The 19018-nt window shown below is 37.5% G+C and overlaps 1 protein-coding gene across 3 annotated transcripts in view; it reads left to right on the top strand.

The window, feature by feature from the left end:
- Positions 1 to 19018, top strand: part of LOC6047617 (tyrosine-protein phosphatase 99A) — a 192903-nt gene that overhangs the window by 113287 nt on the left and 60598 nt on the right. For all 3 annotated transcript variants that reach the window (XM_038249991.1, XM_038249988.1, XM_038249990.1), the window contains exon 6: positions 11872 to 12053. In XM_038249991.1, coding sequence (XP_038105919.1) covers positions 11872 to 12053 — 182 coding nt within the window. The remainder of the gene's footprint in view (positions 1 to 11871; positions 12054 to 19018) is intronic.

Raw genomic sequence — 19018 nt, 5'->3', positions numbered from 1 at the left:
TTTTTTATTCCAAGTAGAGGGTGACGGTTCTCGAGATTTTCAATTTCCCGGGAATCGAGAGTTGAACTTTGCATTGTCCCGGGAATTCCCGGGATTCGGGAGTTTTTTTTCTACGCCAACAGTGTCAATAATTTAAAATGAATAGTAATGAATTTGTTTCTTTTAAATGAATTCAGTTACTGTTAATTCATACTAATTCTATGAAACGTTAATTTAGGCAGCCTTATTGTTTTGAGGAACTATATAAAACTTTTGATATTTTTTTCTGAATCTGCGAAAACAAAATCGTTTCTTGAGTTTTTTTAAGACTCAAAATTGTAGTTTAAAATATTTACGAATCTTTATTTGCACTGAGTGTTTTTTCATAAATTTGTTATTAGATTTAAAAAAAAATATAATATAGCTTATATATAATTTCCCATTGTCGGGAATATTGATATATATTAAACAACGACTCAAAACAACATATTAAATTGCTTTTTTTGTAATTTTTAAGTTCAAAATTAAATATTCATTGAAGAAATGTTTACAGTTATCAGGAAAACCTTCGATATTTATAAGTTTAAATTTCTCGACCGTATTTCCCGGGAATCGAGAGGTCCAGAAATTGTCAATTTCCCGGGAAATTTTTCTCGGGAATTCCCGCTCGTCACCCTCTAATTCCAAGATTTTTCACCTCTAGTCAACCCGATAAATCTTTTGGACTTACGAAATTTGCAGGCATTGTTTAACAAACTTAAAATCAGATGTGATTAACAAGACTTCGACCATCAACATTACCACTTCATTGCATTGAAATAAAATAAAAAATATGTTTTCCTGTTTTTAAAAATAATGACACATGAAGGAATAACTGCAACTGCTGGCTGCTTAAATTTGTGATATTATTGTTCACAAACTTAATTAAACTTATTTTTCTGAGTACAACGACCCAAAGTACCGTAATCTGGGGTGAATCGGGACATCAGTCTGAATAGGGACAGCAGTTTTTAGAGCACTTAAAGCTTTTAAAATTGGAAATGGATGTACACATTTTGTTGGTCTGAGTCTGTTCTAACCGAAACCAACCAGAAAAATCAAAATATTGTGCTCCAACATGGTTAAAACTGCTGTCCCAATTCGCCCCATGTGTCCCGATTGACCCCAGTTTACGGTATTTAAAATTGATTTTTAAATCAATTTAGAAGAAAATACTTCGCAGCCCTTCTTGACAGAAGAGCAATTCTCTACGAAATCGGTATTTTTTTAAGAATTATATTTCTTTGTTTTTTTTTTTTTTTTTTGAATCCGGCTGAAACTTTTTTTGTGTTTTCGTTATGCCCAAAAAAGCATCATCAAGGACCAGCTTTTCTGAAATTTCCAGGTTGTGCAAACAACCGTTGACCGAGTAGTGAATTTTTTAATCGAAACTGATTTCTTGAAAAAATCGGTTGGTTGCAAAAATTTGTCAACTTCATTTTCCGATGAAAAATCAAATTTGCAATCAAAAAGTACTTTAGTGAAATTTTGATTAAGTGCACCGTTTTCAAGTTAAAGCCATTTGAGCAATTCTCTACAAAACCGGCCGATTTCGACCATTTTTATTTTTTGTATTTTTTGATTTGGCTCAAACTTTGTGGGGGCCTTCCCTATGACCAAAGAAGCCATTTTGCATCATTAGTTTGTCCATATAAATTTCCATACAAATTTGGCAGCTGTTCATACAAAAATGGTACGTATATATTCGAAAATCTGTAACTTTTGAAGGAATTTTTTGATCAATTTGGTGTCTTCGGCAAAGTTGTAGGTATTGTTAAGGACTATTTAGAAAAAAATAGGTACACGGGAAAAAAATTTCCCGATTTTTTTATTAACTTTTTTTTCACAAAAACTCAAATTCCCAAAATACGTATTTTTTGATTTTGAGAATTTTTGATATGTTTTAGGGGACAAAAATCCGCAACTTTTGAGCTATAGAGAAACATGGTCAAAAAATCTGCCGCCGAGTTATGATTTTTTGAAAAACTGGTGATTTTTGGAAAAAATCGAAATTTCATACATAAAATTTTTTTGACCTCATTTTTTTATGCAAAATTGAATTTGCAATCGAAAATTACAATACAGATTTTTCGATAAAGGGCTGTGTTTTCAAGATATAGCCACCGAAAGTTTGATTTCAGTGAAATATTTGCAGTTTTTCAATTTTTAAAAATAGTGACCATGAGTGACCATTTATAAAAATATTTTTTTTGAAAAGTTCAGAAAATTTGCTATAAAATTGTCTAAGAGACATTGAAGATTGGACCTCTGGTTGCTGAGATACAGTGGCTTAAAGAAAAAGAAACACGAAAACTGAAGTTTTTTAAGTCTCACCCAAACAGCCCACCATTTTCTAATGACGATATCTCAGCAATTAATGGTCCGATTTTCAATGTTAATACATGAAACATTCGCGAAATTTTCCGATCTTTTCGAAAAAAATATTTTGAAAAAAATTAAATCAAGACTAACATTTTAAAAGGGTCAAACATTGAATATTATGTCCATTAAAAATGCAAGTATTGATTTAATTTTTTTCAAAATATTTTTTTCGAAAAGATCGGAAAATTTCACGAATGTTTCATGTATTAACATTGAAAATCGGACCATTAATTGCTGAGATATCGTCATTAGAAAATGGTGGGCTGTTTGGGTGAGACTTAGAAAACTTCAATTTTCGTGTTTCTTTCTTTAAGCCGCTGTATCTCAGCAACCAGAGGTCCAATCTTCAATGTCTCTTAGACAATTTTATAGCAAATTTTCTGAACTTTTCAAAAAATATTTTTAGAAATGGTCAGTCATGGTCACTTTTTAAAAATTGAAAAACTGCAAATATTTCTGAAATCAAACTTTCGGTGGCTATATCTTGAAAACGGGCCCTTTATCGAAAAATCTGTAAAGTAATTTTCAATTGCAAATTCAATTTTGCATAAAAATGAGGTCAAAAAATTTTATGTGGAATTTCGATTTTTCCAAAATCACCAGTTTTCAAAAAATCATAACTCGGCATCAGATTTTTGACCATGTTTCTCTAAAGCTCAAAAGTTGCGGATTTTGTCCTAAAACATATCAAAAATCTCGAAAATCAAAAAATACGTATTTTGGGAATTTGAGTTTTTGTGAAAAAAGTTAATAAAATCTGGAAATTTTTTCCGTGTACCTATTTTTTCTAAATAGTCCTTAACAATACCTACAACTTTGCCGAAGACTCCAAATTGATCAAAAAATTCCTTCAAAAGTTACAGATTTTCGAATATATACGTACCATTTTTGTATGAACAGCTGCCAAATTTGTATGGAAATTTATATGGACAAACTAATGATGCAAAATGGCTTCTTTGATCATAGGGAAGGCCCCCACAAAGTTTGAGCCAAATCAAAAAATACAAATAAAATCCATTTCCGGTTTTGGAAGAGAATTGCTCATTTATAGGTAACTTTTTTGAAAATAGTTGCAGTTTTACATTTTTTTAAATTGGTGTACATGTTTGCCCACCTTTGAAAAAAAAATAAAAAATTTAAAGTTTGAGAAAATTCTCTATATTTTGCCTTACTGGACTTAGTTGATACGACCCTTAGTTGCTGAGATATTGCCATGCAAGTGATAAAAAACAGGAAAATTGATGTTTTCTAAGTCTCACCCAAACAACCCACCATTTTCTAATGTCGATATCTCAGCAACTAATAGTCCGATTCACAGTGTTAAAATATGAAACATTCGTGAAATTTTCCGAGTTTTTCGAAAACAATATTTTTATATTTTTTAAATCAAATCAAATTATTCGCTCTACAGCATTGCCTTGGCGTTCTCGATTGCGAGATTCCTACTCGAAACTAGGTGTTCGAAGGCTTGATTGTTGAGACAATTGCAAACCTCTTTTTACACCTTAGCTTCCATCCACCCCGGGATTCGAACTGACGACCTTTGGATTGTTAGTCCAACTGCCTTCCAGCGACTCCACCGAGGCAGGACCCAGGGAGACGACTCCTACACCTGGACTGAGCTAACGACCTAACCTTTTTTAGGTTAGTCCGGGACCAACATTTACTTCCCTTCCGACGGAAGGCGTGATCAGACAAATCTCGTCTCGAAAAATGCCACCGGGACCGTCTGGGATCGAACCCAGGCCGACTGGGTGAGAGGCAATCACGCTTACCCCTACACCACGGTCCCGGTATTTATTTTTTAAATAAAGACTCATATTTCAGAAGGGGCAAACATTGAATATTATCATTTTTTGAAAACTAATGATTGCAAAACACCTGAACTTTGAAAAATATTGGCGTCGGCCTAAACTGTTTAAATAATTAGGACATGTCGTTTTATGGGAACCTTAATGTACATTTCCACTAAGATTTATCATGTTCATATCTGATGCAAGAATTCAGCCTTTCTTCAGTGCCACAGGTAAAACTTTCTTTTTCATGCAATCTTGATAACATTTACTAGATTCGTTTTTCCAAAGCCATTTCTCAGTTTTCCCGGCTTCTCAGCGTTTCACACATTTCTATAAATTTTCCTCGCGTATTCAACAAACCCCCTTCATGGTGTCACTTTCCGACCCCATTCGCCAATCCTCCCTCCATTCGAGGCGAGTGTTTTTATTTATTCTCACGAGTTAAAATTTATGCTTCTGATTTCGGTTGCCCCCCTCCCCTTTTCCAGTCGGTCCCAACAACTGGGGCCCACTTCGCGTACGCTCCACTTTCGGATAGCGAAATGCATGTGCAATGCTAGGAGCTTTTCCCACATGAATCTTCGTTCGCGGTTGGCCGTAGAAATAGCTCTTAAGATGACTTTCAACAACGCCTTTCTGCTGCCGCACCGTTTCTGCTGAACGCAGCAAAATCTTGCCGTGCTTTCGCGAGAGCAAAATAATAGTTCTTTTCCACTACTGGTTTGGGTTTTTTTTTCTTCTGATAGTCGCTAGCGCACCATGTGGCACACGGGCTGACAACTTGTACTACTAGGGCTTTGCCACACGCGCGTACTGTTGCTGCAGAGCTTTCGCCGTTTTGACGTTGCATTTGCAAGCATATATTAGGATGCTGGAGGGTTGAGGTGTCTATACCTACATGCGCGCGAAAAGTTTCATCTATTGGGGAAATATACATTGATACAAACTCCTTTTTTATTGAATTTACCTTATTTAAGTAGCACATAATCTTAAACTACAATTGATATCCAAAGCAAACTGAGAAATTAAGTTCATCAAATCACCCAATCAACCAAAAGAATTACAAAAATTACAAAAAATAAAATAAATAAAAACATATTGTATGGGCAACTGTCAAATTTGAAAGGATAACTGTACTGCCAACCATTGAAAAATCGGGAAATATCCACATTTGGCAAAAACGAGATATTCACACTAGGTAGTAGAGGATGTTCCTACGTATCTTCTGAAACTTGAATTTCACTGAAATGGTGCTGAGACTTGCCTGCCAATGCGAAAATCCAAAGTCTAAAATGCCACTCTAATGGGAAATTGCCTTAAAGGAGATTATACAACAAACACTAAAATGCGTTTTTCTCGGAATACTAGATTTGGCATAATATCCGAATTTTCATGATGGGCAGTGTATGGATGATGACATAAAATATCTTTTTTGGTCACAGGGAAGGTACTCATAAAGTTACAGGCAGACAAAAAAAAATGCAAAAACAAAATTTAAAAAAAAATCTGGCCTTTGTTTTTTTACCTTCCTTACCTTACTGAGGAAAGGCTATAAAATCACTCGAAAAATTAACTTATTAGTTTGACCTCGTAGACCCACCTTCACGTATACATACATACCATACCAAACAGCTTAGAACACCATACGCGGTGCCCGTGCTGTATCAAGAAGGTTGTTCCATGTTGCTCGGTTCTGGGCTGCAGCTCGCCAGTCTCCTAGGTTGCAGATCTTTCTTAGGTCCGCCTCGATCTGATTACCCCATCGTGCACGCTGCGCTCCTGCCCTTCGGCCAGTGCCGCCATCCGGTCGCGCGCGTTCAAAGAGCATCCTGACAGGATGGTCTTCGTCCATCCTCGCGACATGGCCGGCCCACCTGAGCCTCCCGATTCTCGCCAGGGTGACGATGGTCGGTTCTCCCAGCAGCGCGTGCAGTTCGTGGTTCATGCGCCTTCGCCACTCGTTCTGAGCTGTACGTACTCCACCGTAGATCGTTCGCAGCACCTTCCGTTCGAAAACTCCAAGGGCTCGTTCGTCCTCTTGCCGCAGCGTCCAGGTCTCGTGGCCATAGAGGGCAAACGGTCTAATCAGTGTCTTGTACAGGGTCAGCTTCGTGGCGCGTTGCACTCGATCAGATGTCAAGGTTTTCCGTAATCCAAAGTAGGCGCGATTCGCGGAGTGGATACGAGTCCGGATCTCTAAGCTGGTGTCGTTGTCGGCCGTTACCAGCGATCCCAAGTACACGAATTCGCTCACCTCCTCCAGCACATCGCCATCCACAGCTAGAGGGGTGAGTCTTGGGGGTCAACGTCCTTTGCCCTCCCTTTCATGTACTTTGTTTTCGTCGTATTCATGGCCAATCCAATTCGTCCTGCTTGCGTCTTTAAGGCGGTGTAAACCCTTTTCACCGTCTCTAGGTCTCTCGCTATAATATCAATGTCGTCCGCATAAGCAAGAAGTTGGACTGTCCTGTTGCAAATCGTGCCTCTTGTGTCTATACCCGCTCTTCGCACAACTCCCTCAAGTCCGATGTTAAACAGCGCATTGGATAAGCCGTCACCTTGTCGTAACCCTTGGTGCGATTGGAAGGGGTCCGCTAGCTCCTGCCACTCGCACGTGACACATCACACGATCCAAGGTAGCCTTGATCAGCCGAGTCAGTTTGTCCGGAAATCCGTTCTCGTGCATGATCTGCCATAGCTGTTCGCGGTCGACTGTATCGTACGCTGCCTTGAAATCGATGAAGATGTGATGTGTGGGCACGTTGTACTCACGGCATTTCTCGAGGATCTGCCGGAGCGAGAAAATTTGGTCCGTGGTGGCCCAAGCGCCAGTAAACCCCGCTTGATAGGGGCCCACGAACCTCCGTGCGTACGTTGTCAGCAGACGGCAGAGGATCTAGGAGAGGATTTTATAGGCCGCGTTGATAAGCGTGATGCCGCGGTAGTTGCCGCAGTCCAGCTTATCGCCCTTTTTGTAGATGGGGCACACGACACCATCCATCCATTCTGCTGGTAGTTTCTCCTCCCTCCAGATCTTAGAAATCACCAAGTGGATCGCCCTCGCCAACTGCTCTCCTCCATATTTGAAGAGCTCACCGGGTAACCGATCTTTACCGGCGGCCCTGTTGTTCTTCAGCTGCCTGATCTCCTTCTTCACCGTCTCCAGATCAGGTGCCGGGAACTGTTCGTCGGCAGCAGGCGGTCCAAGTTGGGCTTTAAAGCCGTCTCCATGCGCTACATCGCCGTTGAAGTGCTCGTTGAAGAACTGCTGCCACCTGTTCAACACCTCGCCTTTGTCCATAAGAAGGTTTCCCTCGGCGTCCCGACAAGTGTTGGCTTGCGGCGCATAGCCTTTGCGGGACCGGTTAACTTTCTCATAAAACTTACGCGTCTCGTTCTGCCGGAACAGCTGCTCCATTTCGGCGCGATCGCGATCTTCCAGCTGGCGCTTCTTGAGCTTGAAGACCGTTCTCTGCTGTTTCAGCGCTTGTTTGTATCTGGCCACGTTCTCATCAGTTGCAGCTCTCAGCTTCACCGCATAAGCTGCTTTCTTCTCGTCAAGTAACCGCTGGCACTCCTCGTCGAACCAGCGCTGCTTTCCAACTCGGACCATACTACCTAGCGCGGCTTCAGCGGCACTGCCGATGGCCGAGCTTATTCTGCTCCATCCATCGTTGAGCGAGGCAGCGCCGAGTTCCTCCTCCGTTGGCAGGCTCGCTTCCAGCTGCTGCACGTAGTGCTGAGCCGCAGCCGTGTCCTGCAGCCGCTCGGTGTTGAACGGCGGTGGGAGCCGGCTCCGTCGTCGGTGATACGTCGTCGACAGTTTTGAGTGCATGCTTGCACCCACCAGGTAGTGGTCCGAGTGGATGTCCGCACCGCGGTACGTGCGGATGTTCCGTATGTCCGAGAAGAATCGGCCGTCGATGAGGACGTGGTCACGTATACATATCGACTTAGAATCATGTTCTGAGCAAATGTCTGTGTGGATGTGTGTAGGTGGGTGGACACAAAAATTGTCACTCGATTATCTCCGGACTGGATGAACGGATTTTGACCATATTAGTCTCATTCGATCCGTCTTGGGTCCCGTAGGTCTCTATTTAAAATCAGCAAGTTGAGTTAAGTACTTTAAAAGTTATGCTTAAAAAACGATGTTGACGTATGTCCGGAAAATTGTAAAAAGGTGATTTTTGCAAGAAAACCTATCATGTTATACATTTTCAGAAAGGTATTTAAAAGACCTTTCAAATGAGCCCAAAACATCGAGGATCTGACAACCCTATCAATCAGCACTTAAGTGTTATTCATACACTTTTTGGAGGCCGGATCTCAGATATTTCAATGAAAATGATGTCCGGGTCCCTTATGCAACCCGGCGTTAGTTAGATAATTGAAATACCTTTCAAGTGAGTTTAAAACATCGAAGATTTGACAACCCTATCAAAAGTTATCAGCACTTAAGTGTTATTTATACGCTTTGTGGAGGCCGGATCTCAGATATTTCAATGAAAATGATTTCCGGGTCCATCATGCGACCCATTGTTAGTAAGATAATCGAAAGACCTTTCAAATGAGCCTAAACATCGAAGAACTGATATCCCTATCAAAAGTTATTAGCACTTAAGTGTTATTTATACACTTTTTGAAGCCGGATTTCAGATATTGTGATAGAAATATTGTCTGAATCTTCCATGCGAACTATCGTTGAATAGGTTTTTTTATCAGACCTTGCCGATGAGCAAGAAATATTGAAGGTCTGCGAACCCTATCAAAAGAAATGAGTAATAAAATTGATTTGTTAAACATGTTAAGGGGGAATGTTGCTATTTTTACTGAATGCATTAACTTTATAAATGTGAGGAAGGCACCAACCACCTAATGGTGGATTAAGTAACGTCGCAACAAGTTGTAAAAAGAAGATTTTTTCAGCACATGTCGTACATTTATCCAAAGAGGTTCACCGAGTTGGATAAATACGAAATGTGCTGAAAAAATCAAGGTTTGCAACGAGTTCCATACAACATTTTTTGCATTTCTGAAAAACACCCATTCAGTGAAATTATAAGTCGAATGTTCATGTATTTTGTCAATAAATCGTTTAAATCAAAAAAATGTTGAAAAGTATTACATCCATTTCAGTGCTGAAAAGTAGAACTGTTCAGCATTTGTTTTGAAATGTGTTTCTATTCGATCTGTTATTTTTAGTAGATAAAAGTAGGCTGTTTCGTCACGCGAGAATGACAGGAAAAGTAGAAAGTTTCAAGACGGAATTGCAAAAGGATATTTTGAAACATTCCTCAATTTCAAAAGCATCTTATAAAAATAATAAAACTTCCTTCAGCTGCTATGATAGTTTACTGGCTCACCGCAATAACCCCGTTTTAACACTATTATTACTGTACTGCCTGAATATATATTTTGCAGTTCTCCTATTCTTAGAGTTTGCTTTGCCCAACCAGGTGAAAACGAACAAACGTTGAACCAAAAGCTGAGCTGACAATTTATTTCCTCGCACACACACACACACCCACACACAAACTAACCCGTGTCTGTGCAAATTTACGACTCGAGTGACACTTCTCCACGTGGCATAATTTGTGTCACACATTTTATTTCATTTTAGTGCTGGGGTTTTTTTTTCTATCCAGCTTTGATTCTACCTGAATCTTGGGATTTTTCCTTCTCTCCGTTCCGAAAAGAGGACCGTAATCTGCTTTCCCACCGGGATAACCGGAGCCCGTGCGAAGTCGCGGTGGTTTTCTTTCGAAAAGTACGGGGGGGAGAACGAGGCAGGCTTTTAAGATTTATTTCCGCTGGGAATGTGGCGGTGGTGGTGGCTCCACAGGGGACAACCCAGCCGCAGATGGCGTTTTTCGATGAACTCTCTTAACAAGCCTGACAGATGATACGATTGCGTCGGTTGTACTGGCAGCACCTTCCTGAACCTTTGTACACAAGCGGATTAGCCGCGGTGTTTGACATTCATTTGCGGAAAGAAGCTGGTGTCAATTGCTACATGCTACTGTATCACAGTAAAATATTTTTGTGTATAATCGCATGCAAAAGCACATGCACATCACCTTTGTGAGCATTAGCTTGTAACATTGTATGAGAAAACATTTACACGAAAAGCGTGTACGGAAGGAAGAAAATGTTGCTCGATCCAAAAATAACCACACTCTGGTGAGAATCATATCCAGATTACCAAGTCCGGGCCCCAACCATCTCGGTTATCTCGCCGCTGTGAAATTTGCCGGATCAACATTGATGTAGCTGTAAGTACGCTATACATCGTATACAGTTAATACGGTATACAACGTACAGGAAAAGTACTGGTAAATCGGCTTTACTTTTCAAAATTTTAACATGCTCAAACTATATTTGTACGTTAAATGTATCATCACTAAAGTAGCTCATATTGTTTTTAAGAAAAAAAAATCAATGTTTATATTTAGTTAACTGTTTATAAACTTTTTAACAAAATATATATATAAATTTTATGGTAAAATTGTTAAAAAGTCGGAATTTTGCCAGAAATTTGTTAAAACTAGTTCTGCTTAAAACATTTCCGATTTATATTGCTTTTTATTCTGAATTCGAAGCACGAATCAAAAGTTATCATATCTTACCGAAAATTTGTTAAACTGAGATTGCTTATAAATTTGGAGATATTTTTTTTTAATTGTGTATCAAAAACACATATATCCAAAGAATCCGAAACTGCATTCCGTTTTCCGATTCAAAATCATGTTCATTGAGTAAATCATGACACTTAGAGAAGTTTAAAATAACGACTTTCATGAACATTTTCTCAACTATAGTTAACTAACTTTAAAAACTTTTCAAAATTTTATGAAAAGTTCTTCTTGAGGTACTTTGAACACTTCTCTTCCACGGTCAGTATGATTCTAAACCATTCCGAATGTATTTTAATTGCACTCTTCATTTTGCGGAAAAATCGCAAACATATCAAAGTCGGTACTTCCGTTACAAAATTAAAAAAAAACAACAACAAATTTCAAGGCCTACTATGCTCTAACGCAACGGAGTTGAAAATTGATGGTTTAGTAAATCATTTGCTATGTAATACAGGGCTTTCCAACAAAAAAAATGTGATATCTCAAGAAATAATTAATTTACGCTGAAGTTTTGATGGAATTAAATGTGAGGGCAAAATTTTCATGTCTGTCAACACTGTACGAAAAATTTGGAGTACGCCATTCGAATCTAGGTCAAAAAATCTTCATATTTGCATACCCGAAAAATGACTTTTTGTTAGCTTTTCTCTTGGCAAAATGCATTTTAAAAATAAGGGTTTTCAAAAATCTCAGAAAAAAGTGGTGGATCAAATGTCACCAAACTTGGGATTCTTTGTTTTTGGGCAAAAAGCAACCCCCATGCCAAATATGAGCAGATTTGGCGAAGGTCGATGTTGGACGCGTGGTCCTTTGGGAATGACCCATATCTCAAAATGTTGAGGTGTGAATGTAACGGGCATATGAAATACTTATCAAATTCACCCAAGTAAGATTTAAAAAGTAGCACGGTGCAAATTGGGGCATTTTTGCTCTATTTTTTATAGTTTTGTTTCGTTTTAGGTGACAGCATCAAAGTTATAGCAAACTAAAGATTTAAAAGTATATAAATAAACAAAATCTTACTTTTCCTTTCCCAGAATCGGCGAAAACGGCGACTGGGACCAGGTGGAGCCGATCTTCACCAAGGGCAGCCAGTCGTCGCACCAGGTTACCGGCCTCGTCCCGTTCACCGTGTACAGCTTCCGGGTGGTGGCCGTCAACGAGCACGGCCACAGCTCACCCTCGAAGGAGTCCTACTACTTCGTGACGCTGCGGGAAGGTAAGTCGCCTCGCCGCGGAAATTCATTATCACACTGCACCAAAGTCTCGGAATCGGTGGTGGAACCAACAAAGCTCAACAGACGTTAAATAATTGCACAAAAGTTATAGTTAGCGCAAATATTTGCTTAAGGGAAGGGCGAAATCGAGCAAACTCGGTGCAACAGCAGCCGTGGGTCACGGTCTGTGACTCCCGCCGCAGAGACGCGCGACGGCGATACGTTATCCTGGGGGCCGACTGTTGACTCTGGGTGGGCAGGTCCTGGGTGTTAGGCACACGTGAGCTAACTGCTTCTGAAACGGTTGACGGTTTTTTTTTTTCTTTTTTTATACTGCGGAACACTATGGTGTGAGGTCACGGCTGAGGTGTACGGTTCACGCTGTGGTTATAAACTTATGTGCAAGAATAATCAAGTAATTAATTGAATTTTGATTATGCTGTCTAGACTCAAATTTTATACAAGTTTGTACAAACTTTAATTTCTGTCAATTTTAAAATGGAAACACGTCCAATCTGGCACCCCTGCCCGTTCCGGCCTTCCAGCTCAAAATCACTTGCAGCTCGCCGAGTCTCTCGTTCAAACAAGATAAACGGTTGCCGGAGGTGTGCACGTGGCGGTCTGAGAGGGGCCAGACGTTTGTAAAAGCCCCGGCGGGGAAGAAAAAAATATATATATATCCAAGGACCATAATAAAACACCGTAACACGACTCGCGCGATGCAGCGGTCCCAGCAATTGTTTTAAATGCTAGTTCAAGCGTGTACTCGCTTCCAGTCTACCGGAGCAACCCAAGGGGAGAAGGGCTCGTCCCGATATGCACCTCACCCGCGTCGTTCCCGCCATCCAGAAACCATTAGAAGCTGGTTGAAGAATTTCAAGGAATTTTGATTGTATAAATTTCCTCCCCTCGGTGGTGGTGGTGGTGGCTCCTTCATCCTCGATGACCTGGAACGGAGGGGAGGTGAGGTTAAGGGGGAAGAAACTTTTTGTACAGAGTTTTTTTTTTTCTTGTGTGTTCCTTTGTCCTCGAGCTCCCCAGGACCCGGCGTTATCGGAAGCTATAACTTCTTCCGCAACTTGAGAGCAGCCAGGAGTCAAGTAGATGAGCGACTTTGGCACACCAGACGGAACGGCTCTCTCCCTTCTTCCATCTCCCGTTTAGTCCCGAGACACCGCACAATTGTTACACAAAATTTGCCTGTTGGATCGGTGCCAAGCTCTGTCCCCGGAGATCCAATTAAGAGGTTCCTTAAGAATTTGGCACGTTCCACCCTGGAAAAACCTGGAAGCAGCAGTACCTTCTATTGTGTTGAATTATAATTCGTAGGTCCACCGTGCCACGTTGTATTGTTTTCCGTGCCGATGATTTTGATGGCCGAACGAAGCACCAGCGTCATTTTCGTGTAGCCAACAGAACCGGACTTTCAATTTTTTTACCAAGGATTTCAAATAAGAAAATTCTTCTTTAAAATAAAAATATAGAAATTTTCAAAAAGGTATTAAATAAATTTAAGCTGATTTAAAAAAAAAATCTGTAATTTTTAATTAAATATTGTTGGTTGGTAATAGAGCAATTTCTCGAAAATAACATTTGAGAAGGGCGTAAGTTATTTAAATATTTTTGTATTTTGCAATTTAAAAATTACTGTATCTCGAAGCCGTTGCTTCGTATCAAAAAGTGGTCAAAGACAAACTTGTAGGAAATTGGACGGGCTGAAACAAAAATACACGCCACTTCTATGATTTTTTGGATCTGGTACGTTTCGCCGAATATCGTTTCGCCGACGGTCATTTCGCCGAAAGTCATTTAGCCGAATGGACGTTTCGCCGAATTGAATAAAAAAAACATTTTTTTGTATAATTTATGCTATTTGTTCGCTGCAGTGCCATCTTGTTACTCACTCATGCAAACTTGAGAAGGAGTGGCAAGATAATAATATAATAAATTAAAAAGTAAAGAACGTCTCATGTTTCAAAGAATGCAAAAACTCACAGAAATAATACAAATAATTTGCTTAAAAAATGAAGAATGCAAAAACCATCAGAAATTTTTCTAAATGCTATGCTAAAAATCAAAAAAACTGCTCATGTTTGAAAGATAGCAAAACCTAACAAAAATTATAGAAATAATATGCTTAAAAAACTAGATATACATAAACTCACCGAAATAATTGAAAAATATGCCTAAAATATAGAATGCAAAAACTAACAGCAATTTTGCAAAATGTTGTACTGAAAACCAAAAGAACTGCTCATGTTTGAAAGAATGCAAAAACTCACAGAGATAATAAAAAAATATGCTTAAATACAAAGAATGCAAAAACTAACAAAAAAATTAAAAATGTTATACTAAAAATCAAAGAACTGCTCATGTTTGAAAGAATGCAAAAACTCACAAAAATAATACAAATAATTTGCTTAAAAAACAAAGAATGCAAAAACAAACAGAAATAATCAAAATTATAAGCAGAAAATAAAAAAAACTGTTGAGCAGTTCTCTACGGAATCGGTCTTTTTTCTTTAATTTTTGTATTTTTTAATCCGGCTGAAACTTTTTTGGTGCCTTCGGTATGCCCAAAGAAGCCATTTTGCATCATTAGTTTGTCCATTTAATTTTCCATACAAATTTTGCAGCTGTCCATACAAAAAAGATATGTGAAATTTTCAAAAATCTGTTTCTTTTGAAGGAATTTTTTGATCGATTTGGTGTCTTCGGCAAAGTTGTAGGTATGGATATGGACTACACTGAAAAAAAATGATACACGGTAAAATTTTTTTTATGATTTTTTATTTTACTTTTTGTCATTTGCAAAAAAAACACTATTTTTATTTTTTTAAAATATGTTTTAGAGGACATAAAATGCCAACTTTTCTGAAATTTCCAGAATGGGCAAAAAATCTTTGACCGAGTTATGATTTTTTGAATCAATACAGAGTTTTTCAAAAAATCGAATATCGGTGGCAAAAATTTTTAAACTTCATTTTTCGATGTAAAATTGAATTTGCAATCAAAAAGTACTTCTGTGAAATTTTGATAAAGTGCACCGTTTTCAAGTTATAACCATTTTTAGGTAACTTTTTTGAAAATAGTCGCAGTTTTTCATTTTTTAAAATTAGTGCCCATGTTTGCCCACCTCTGAAAAAAATATTTTTGAAAAGCTGAGAAAATCTATATTTTGCCAAACTTTCAATATTACGCCCGTTTCAAATGTTAGTCTTGATTTTAAATTTTTGAAAATATTTTTTTCGAAAAGATCGGAAAATTTCACGAATGTTTCATGTTTTAATATTGAAAATCGGACCATTAATTGCTGAGATATCGACATTAGAAAATGGTGGGTTGTTTGAGTGAGACTTAGAAAACATCAATTTTCCTGTTTTTTTAACCTTTGCATGGCAATATCTCATCAACTATGGGTCGTATCATCAAAGTTCAATTAAGCAAAATATAGAGAATTTTCTCAGCTTTTCAAAATTAGTTTTGGGTAATTCTCTACCAACTCACACGAAATCGGGAAAAGTTGCCCCGACCCCTCTTCGATTTGCGTGAAACTTTGTCCTAAGGGGTAACTTTTGTCCCTGATCACGAAACCGAGGTCCGTTTTTTGATATCTCGTGACGGAGGGCGGTACGACCCCTTCCATTTTGAACATGCGAAAAGAGGTGTTTTTCAACTATTTGCAGCCTGAAACGGTGATGAGATAGAAATTTGGTGTCAAGGGACTTTTATGTAAAATTAGACGCCCGATTTGATGGCGTACTCAGAATTCCGAAAAACGTATTTTCATCGAAAAAACACTAAAAAGTTTTAAAAATTCTCCCATTTTCCGTTACTCGACTGTAAAAATTTTGGAACATGTCATTTTATGGGAAATTTAATGTACTTTTCGAATCTACATTGTCCCAGAAGGGTCATTTTTCATTTAGAACAAAATTTTTCATTTTAAAATTTCGTGTTTTTCTAACTTTGCAGGGTTATTTTTAGAGTGTAACAATATTCTACAAAGTTGTAGAGCAGACAATTACAAAATTTTAATATATAGACATAAGGGTTTGCTTATAAACATCACGAGTTATCGCGATTTTACGAAAAAGTTTTGAAAAAGTTACTTTTGCGTTTCTCTTTGTTTCGTCGTCCGTGTCTGTCGCGGGTGACCATGAATGGCCATGATCGATGACGACCAACTTTTTCAAAACTTTTTTTCGTAAAATCGCGATAACTCGTGATGTTTATAAGCAAACCCCTTATGTCTATATATTAAAATTTTTGTAATTGTCTGCTCTACAACTTTGTGGAACATTGTTACACTCTAAAAAATAACCCGGCAAAGTTAGAAAAAACACGAAATTTTAAAATGAAAAATTTTGTTCTAAACAAAATAATGACCCTTCTGGGACAATGAAGATTCGAAAAGTACATTAAATTTCCCATAAAATGACATGTTCCAAAAATTTTTACAGTCGAGTAACGGAAAATGGGAGAATTTTTAAAACTTTTTTAGTGTTTTTTCGATGAAAAAACGTTTTTCGGAATTTTGCGAACGCTATCAAATTGGGCGTCTAATTTTACACAAAAGTCCCTTTGACACCAAATTTCTATCTCATCACCGTTTCAGGCTGCTAATTATTGAAAAACACCTCTTTTTTCGCATGTTCAAAAATGGAAGGGGTCGTACCGCCCCTCCGTCACGAGATATCAAAAAACGGACCTCGGATTCGTGATCAGGGACAAAAGTTACCCCTTAGGACAAAGTTTCACGCAAATCGAAGAGGGGTCGGGGCAACTGCTGTGTGAGTTGGCGGAGAATTACCCTTTTTTCAAAGGTGGGCAAACATGGGCACTAATTAAAAAAAATGAAAAACTGCGACTATATTCAAAAAGTTAACTAAAAATGCATATAACTTGAAAACGGTGCACTTTATCAAACATTCACTTAAGTACTTTTTGATTGCAAATTCGATTTTACATCGAAAAATTAAGTTGAAAAATTTTTGCGAATATTTCGATTTTTTGAAAAAATCAGTATTGATTCAAAAAATCATAACTCGGTCAAAGATTTTTTGCCCATCCTGAAAATTTCAGAAAAGTTAGCATTTTATGTCCTCTAAAAAATATAAAAAAAAATAAAAAAGTGTTTTTTTTTTGCAAATCAAGTTTTAGTGACAAAAAGTAAAATTAAAAATCACCAAAAAAATTTTACCGTGTATCATTTTTTTTCAGTGTATTCCATATCCATACCTACAACTTTGCCGAAGACACCAAATCGATCAAAAAATTCCTTCAAAAGAAACAGATTTTTGAAAATTTCACATATCTTTTTTGTATGGACAGCTGCCAAATTTGTATGGAAAATTAAATGGACAAACTAATGATGCAAAATGGCTTCTTTGGGCATACCGAAGGCACCAAAAAAGTTTCAGCCGGATTAAAAATACAAAAAAAAATCGAATGACCGAAATCTCAGAGAATTGCTCTGTTCATGTTTGAAAGAATGCAAAAACTCTCAGAAATAATTTAAAAAATATGCTCAGTAAACAAAGAATGCAAAAACTACCGGCATTTTTTTCAAAATGTTATGCTGAAAATCAAAAGAACTCCTTATGTTGGAAAGAATACAAAAACATGCGAAAATATACCAAAATATGCTTAAAAAACAAAGAATGCAAAAACTAACAGAAATTTATCAAAATTATAAGCAGAAAATTAAAAGAACTGCTCATGGTTAACAGAATGCAAAAACTCACAGAAATGATTTAAAATTGTAATTTTTTATTGTTTGTTTAAAACTCACAGAAATGATTTAAAATTGTTTGCTGTTAATAAATAACTGCTTATATTTGAAAGAATGCAAAAACTAGTACAATTTTTTTCAACTAGATTATTTTTTAAGCGATTGTTTATGCATGTTATAATGCATAAACTTATAAAAATAATATACTAAGAAACATTTTTTTTTTCAAGAGATTGCAAAATCACCTTTTAGGGACATTATACTTTTTCAAAATATTTTAATACAATTTGTGTCCATTTTATATATTTACATTCGGCGACATTCGGCGAAATGTCTCGCACCCGATTTTTCAGGTTTTAAGTTTAAATGTTTAATTTGATGGTGACGTCACGATTTTTTTTTTTGCTAAACATTTTTGAGGAAATAGCCTAGAATGTTACAAAAAGACTCACGAAAAATGCAGGATGGTATGACTCTCCTAAAATATACAAAAATATTTGGGTGATAGCTGACTCCCAAGCTTTGTCGAATATCAGGCACTCAATGATAGTGACCGATCCCTTTTCAAGCCTTGATTGGCACTGTTCTTCAAGGGACTTCTATATCTGCTATGAAATGAATAATGATGCAAATTTCAACAGAGCTTCATTTTTTTATCAAATTTGACCATCCATGGGAAACAGACTAGAAACATAATTTTTAAAGTTTAGCCATTTGAATACGGCTTATTTAAATATTGCGTAACACAATATTTGGCAATCTCCTTCCGTTCTCAACACATGAAACATGCAATACAATTTTAATCAAAATAACGTCATGATTCGAATTCCCGGACGCTTCGAAACCCGGACACTTCAACTTGTTTTATCAATTATTTGGATATAAGTTCGCATTATGAATGTCAAAACTGTGTTATTTGATGAATTCTAACATCAACTTTCATTTAAAGTTTGTTTGAACGCTGTAGTTAATGCCAAAACAATTAAAAAAAATAAAATTATAAGTTTACCAAAAATGCGAAACATTTCAACGGAAATATTTCATAGCCGTTCGAAGCACCGGGAAGGCAAAGCAGAAATTTATGTTTTTGATTTCCTTAAATTCTAGCAAATTTTTATATAAACTATCGATTGTTTTGATGTTAACAGCTTATTTGAGACCTAAAGAATGCCATTCACTAACATTTCAGTCAAAATTTGTGCGATTCATAAGCAAAATCGAGTGTCCGGAATT

This window comes from Culex quinquefasciatus, chromosome 1, assembly GCF_015732765.1.
Source record: "Culex quinquefasciatus strain JHB chromosome 1, VPISU_Cqui_1.0_pri_paternal, whole genome shotgun sequence".
Lineage (NCBI taxonomy): Eukaryota > Metazoa > Arthropoda > Insecta > Diptera > Culicidae > Culex > Culex quinquefasciatus.
This window is presented reverse-complemented; position numbering and strand designations above follow the sequence as displayed.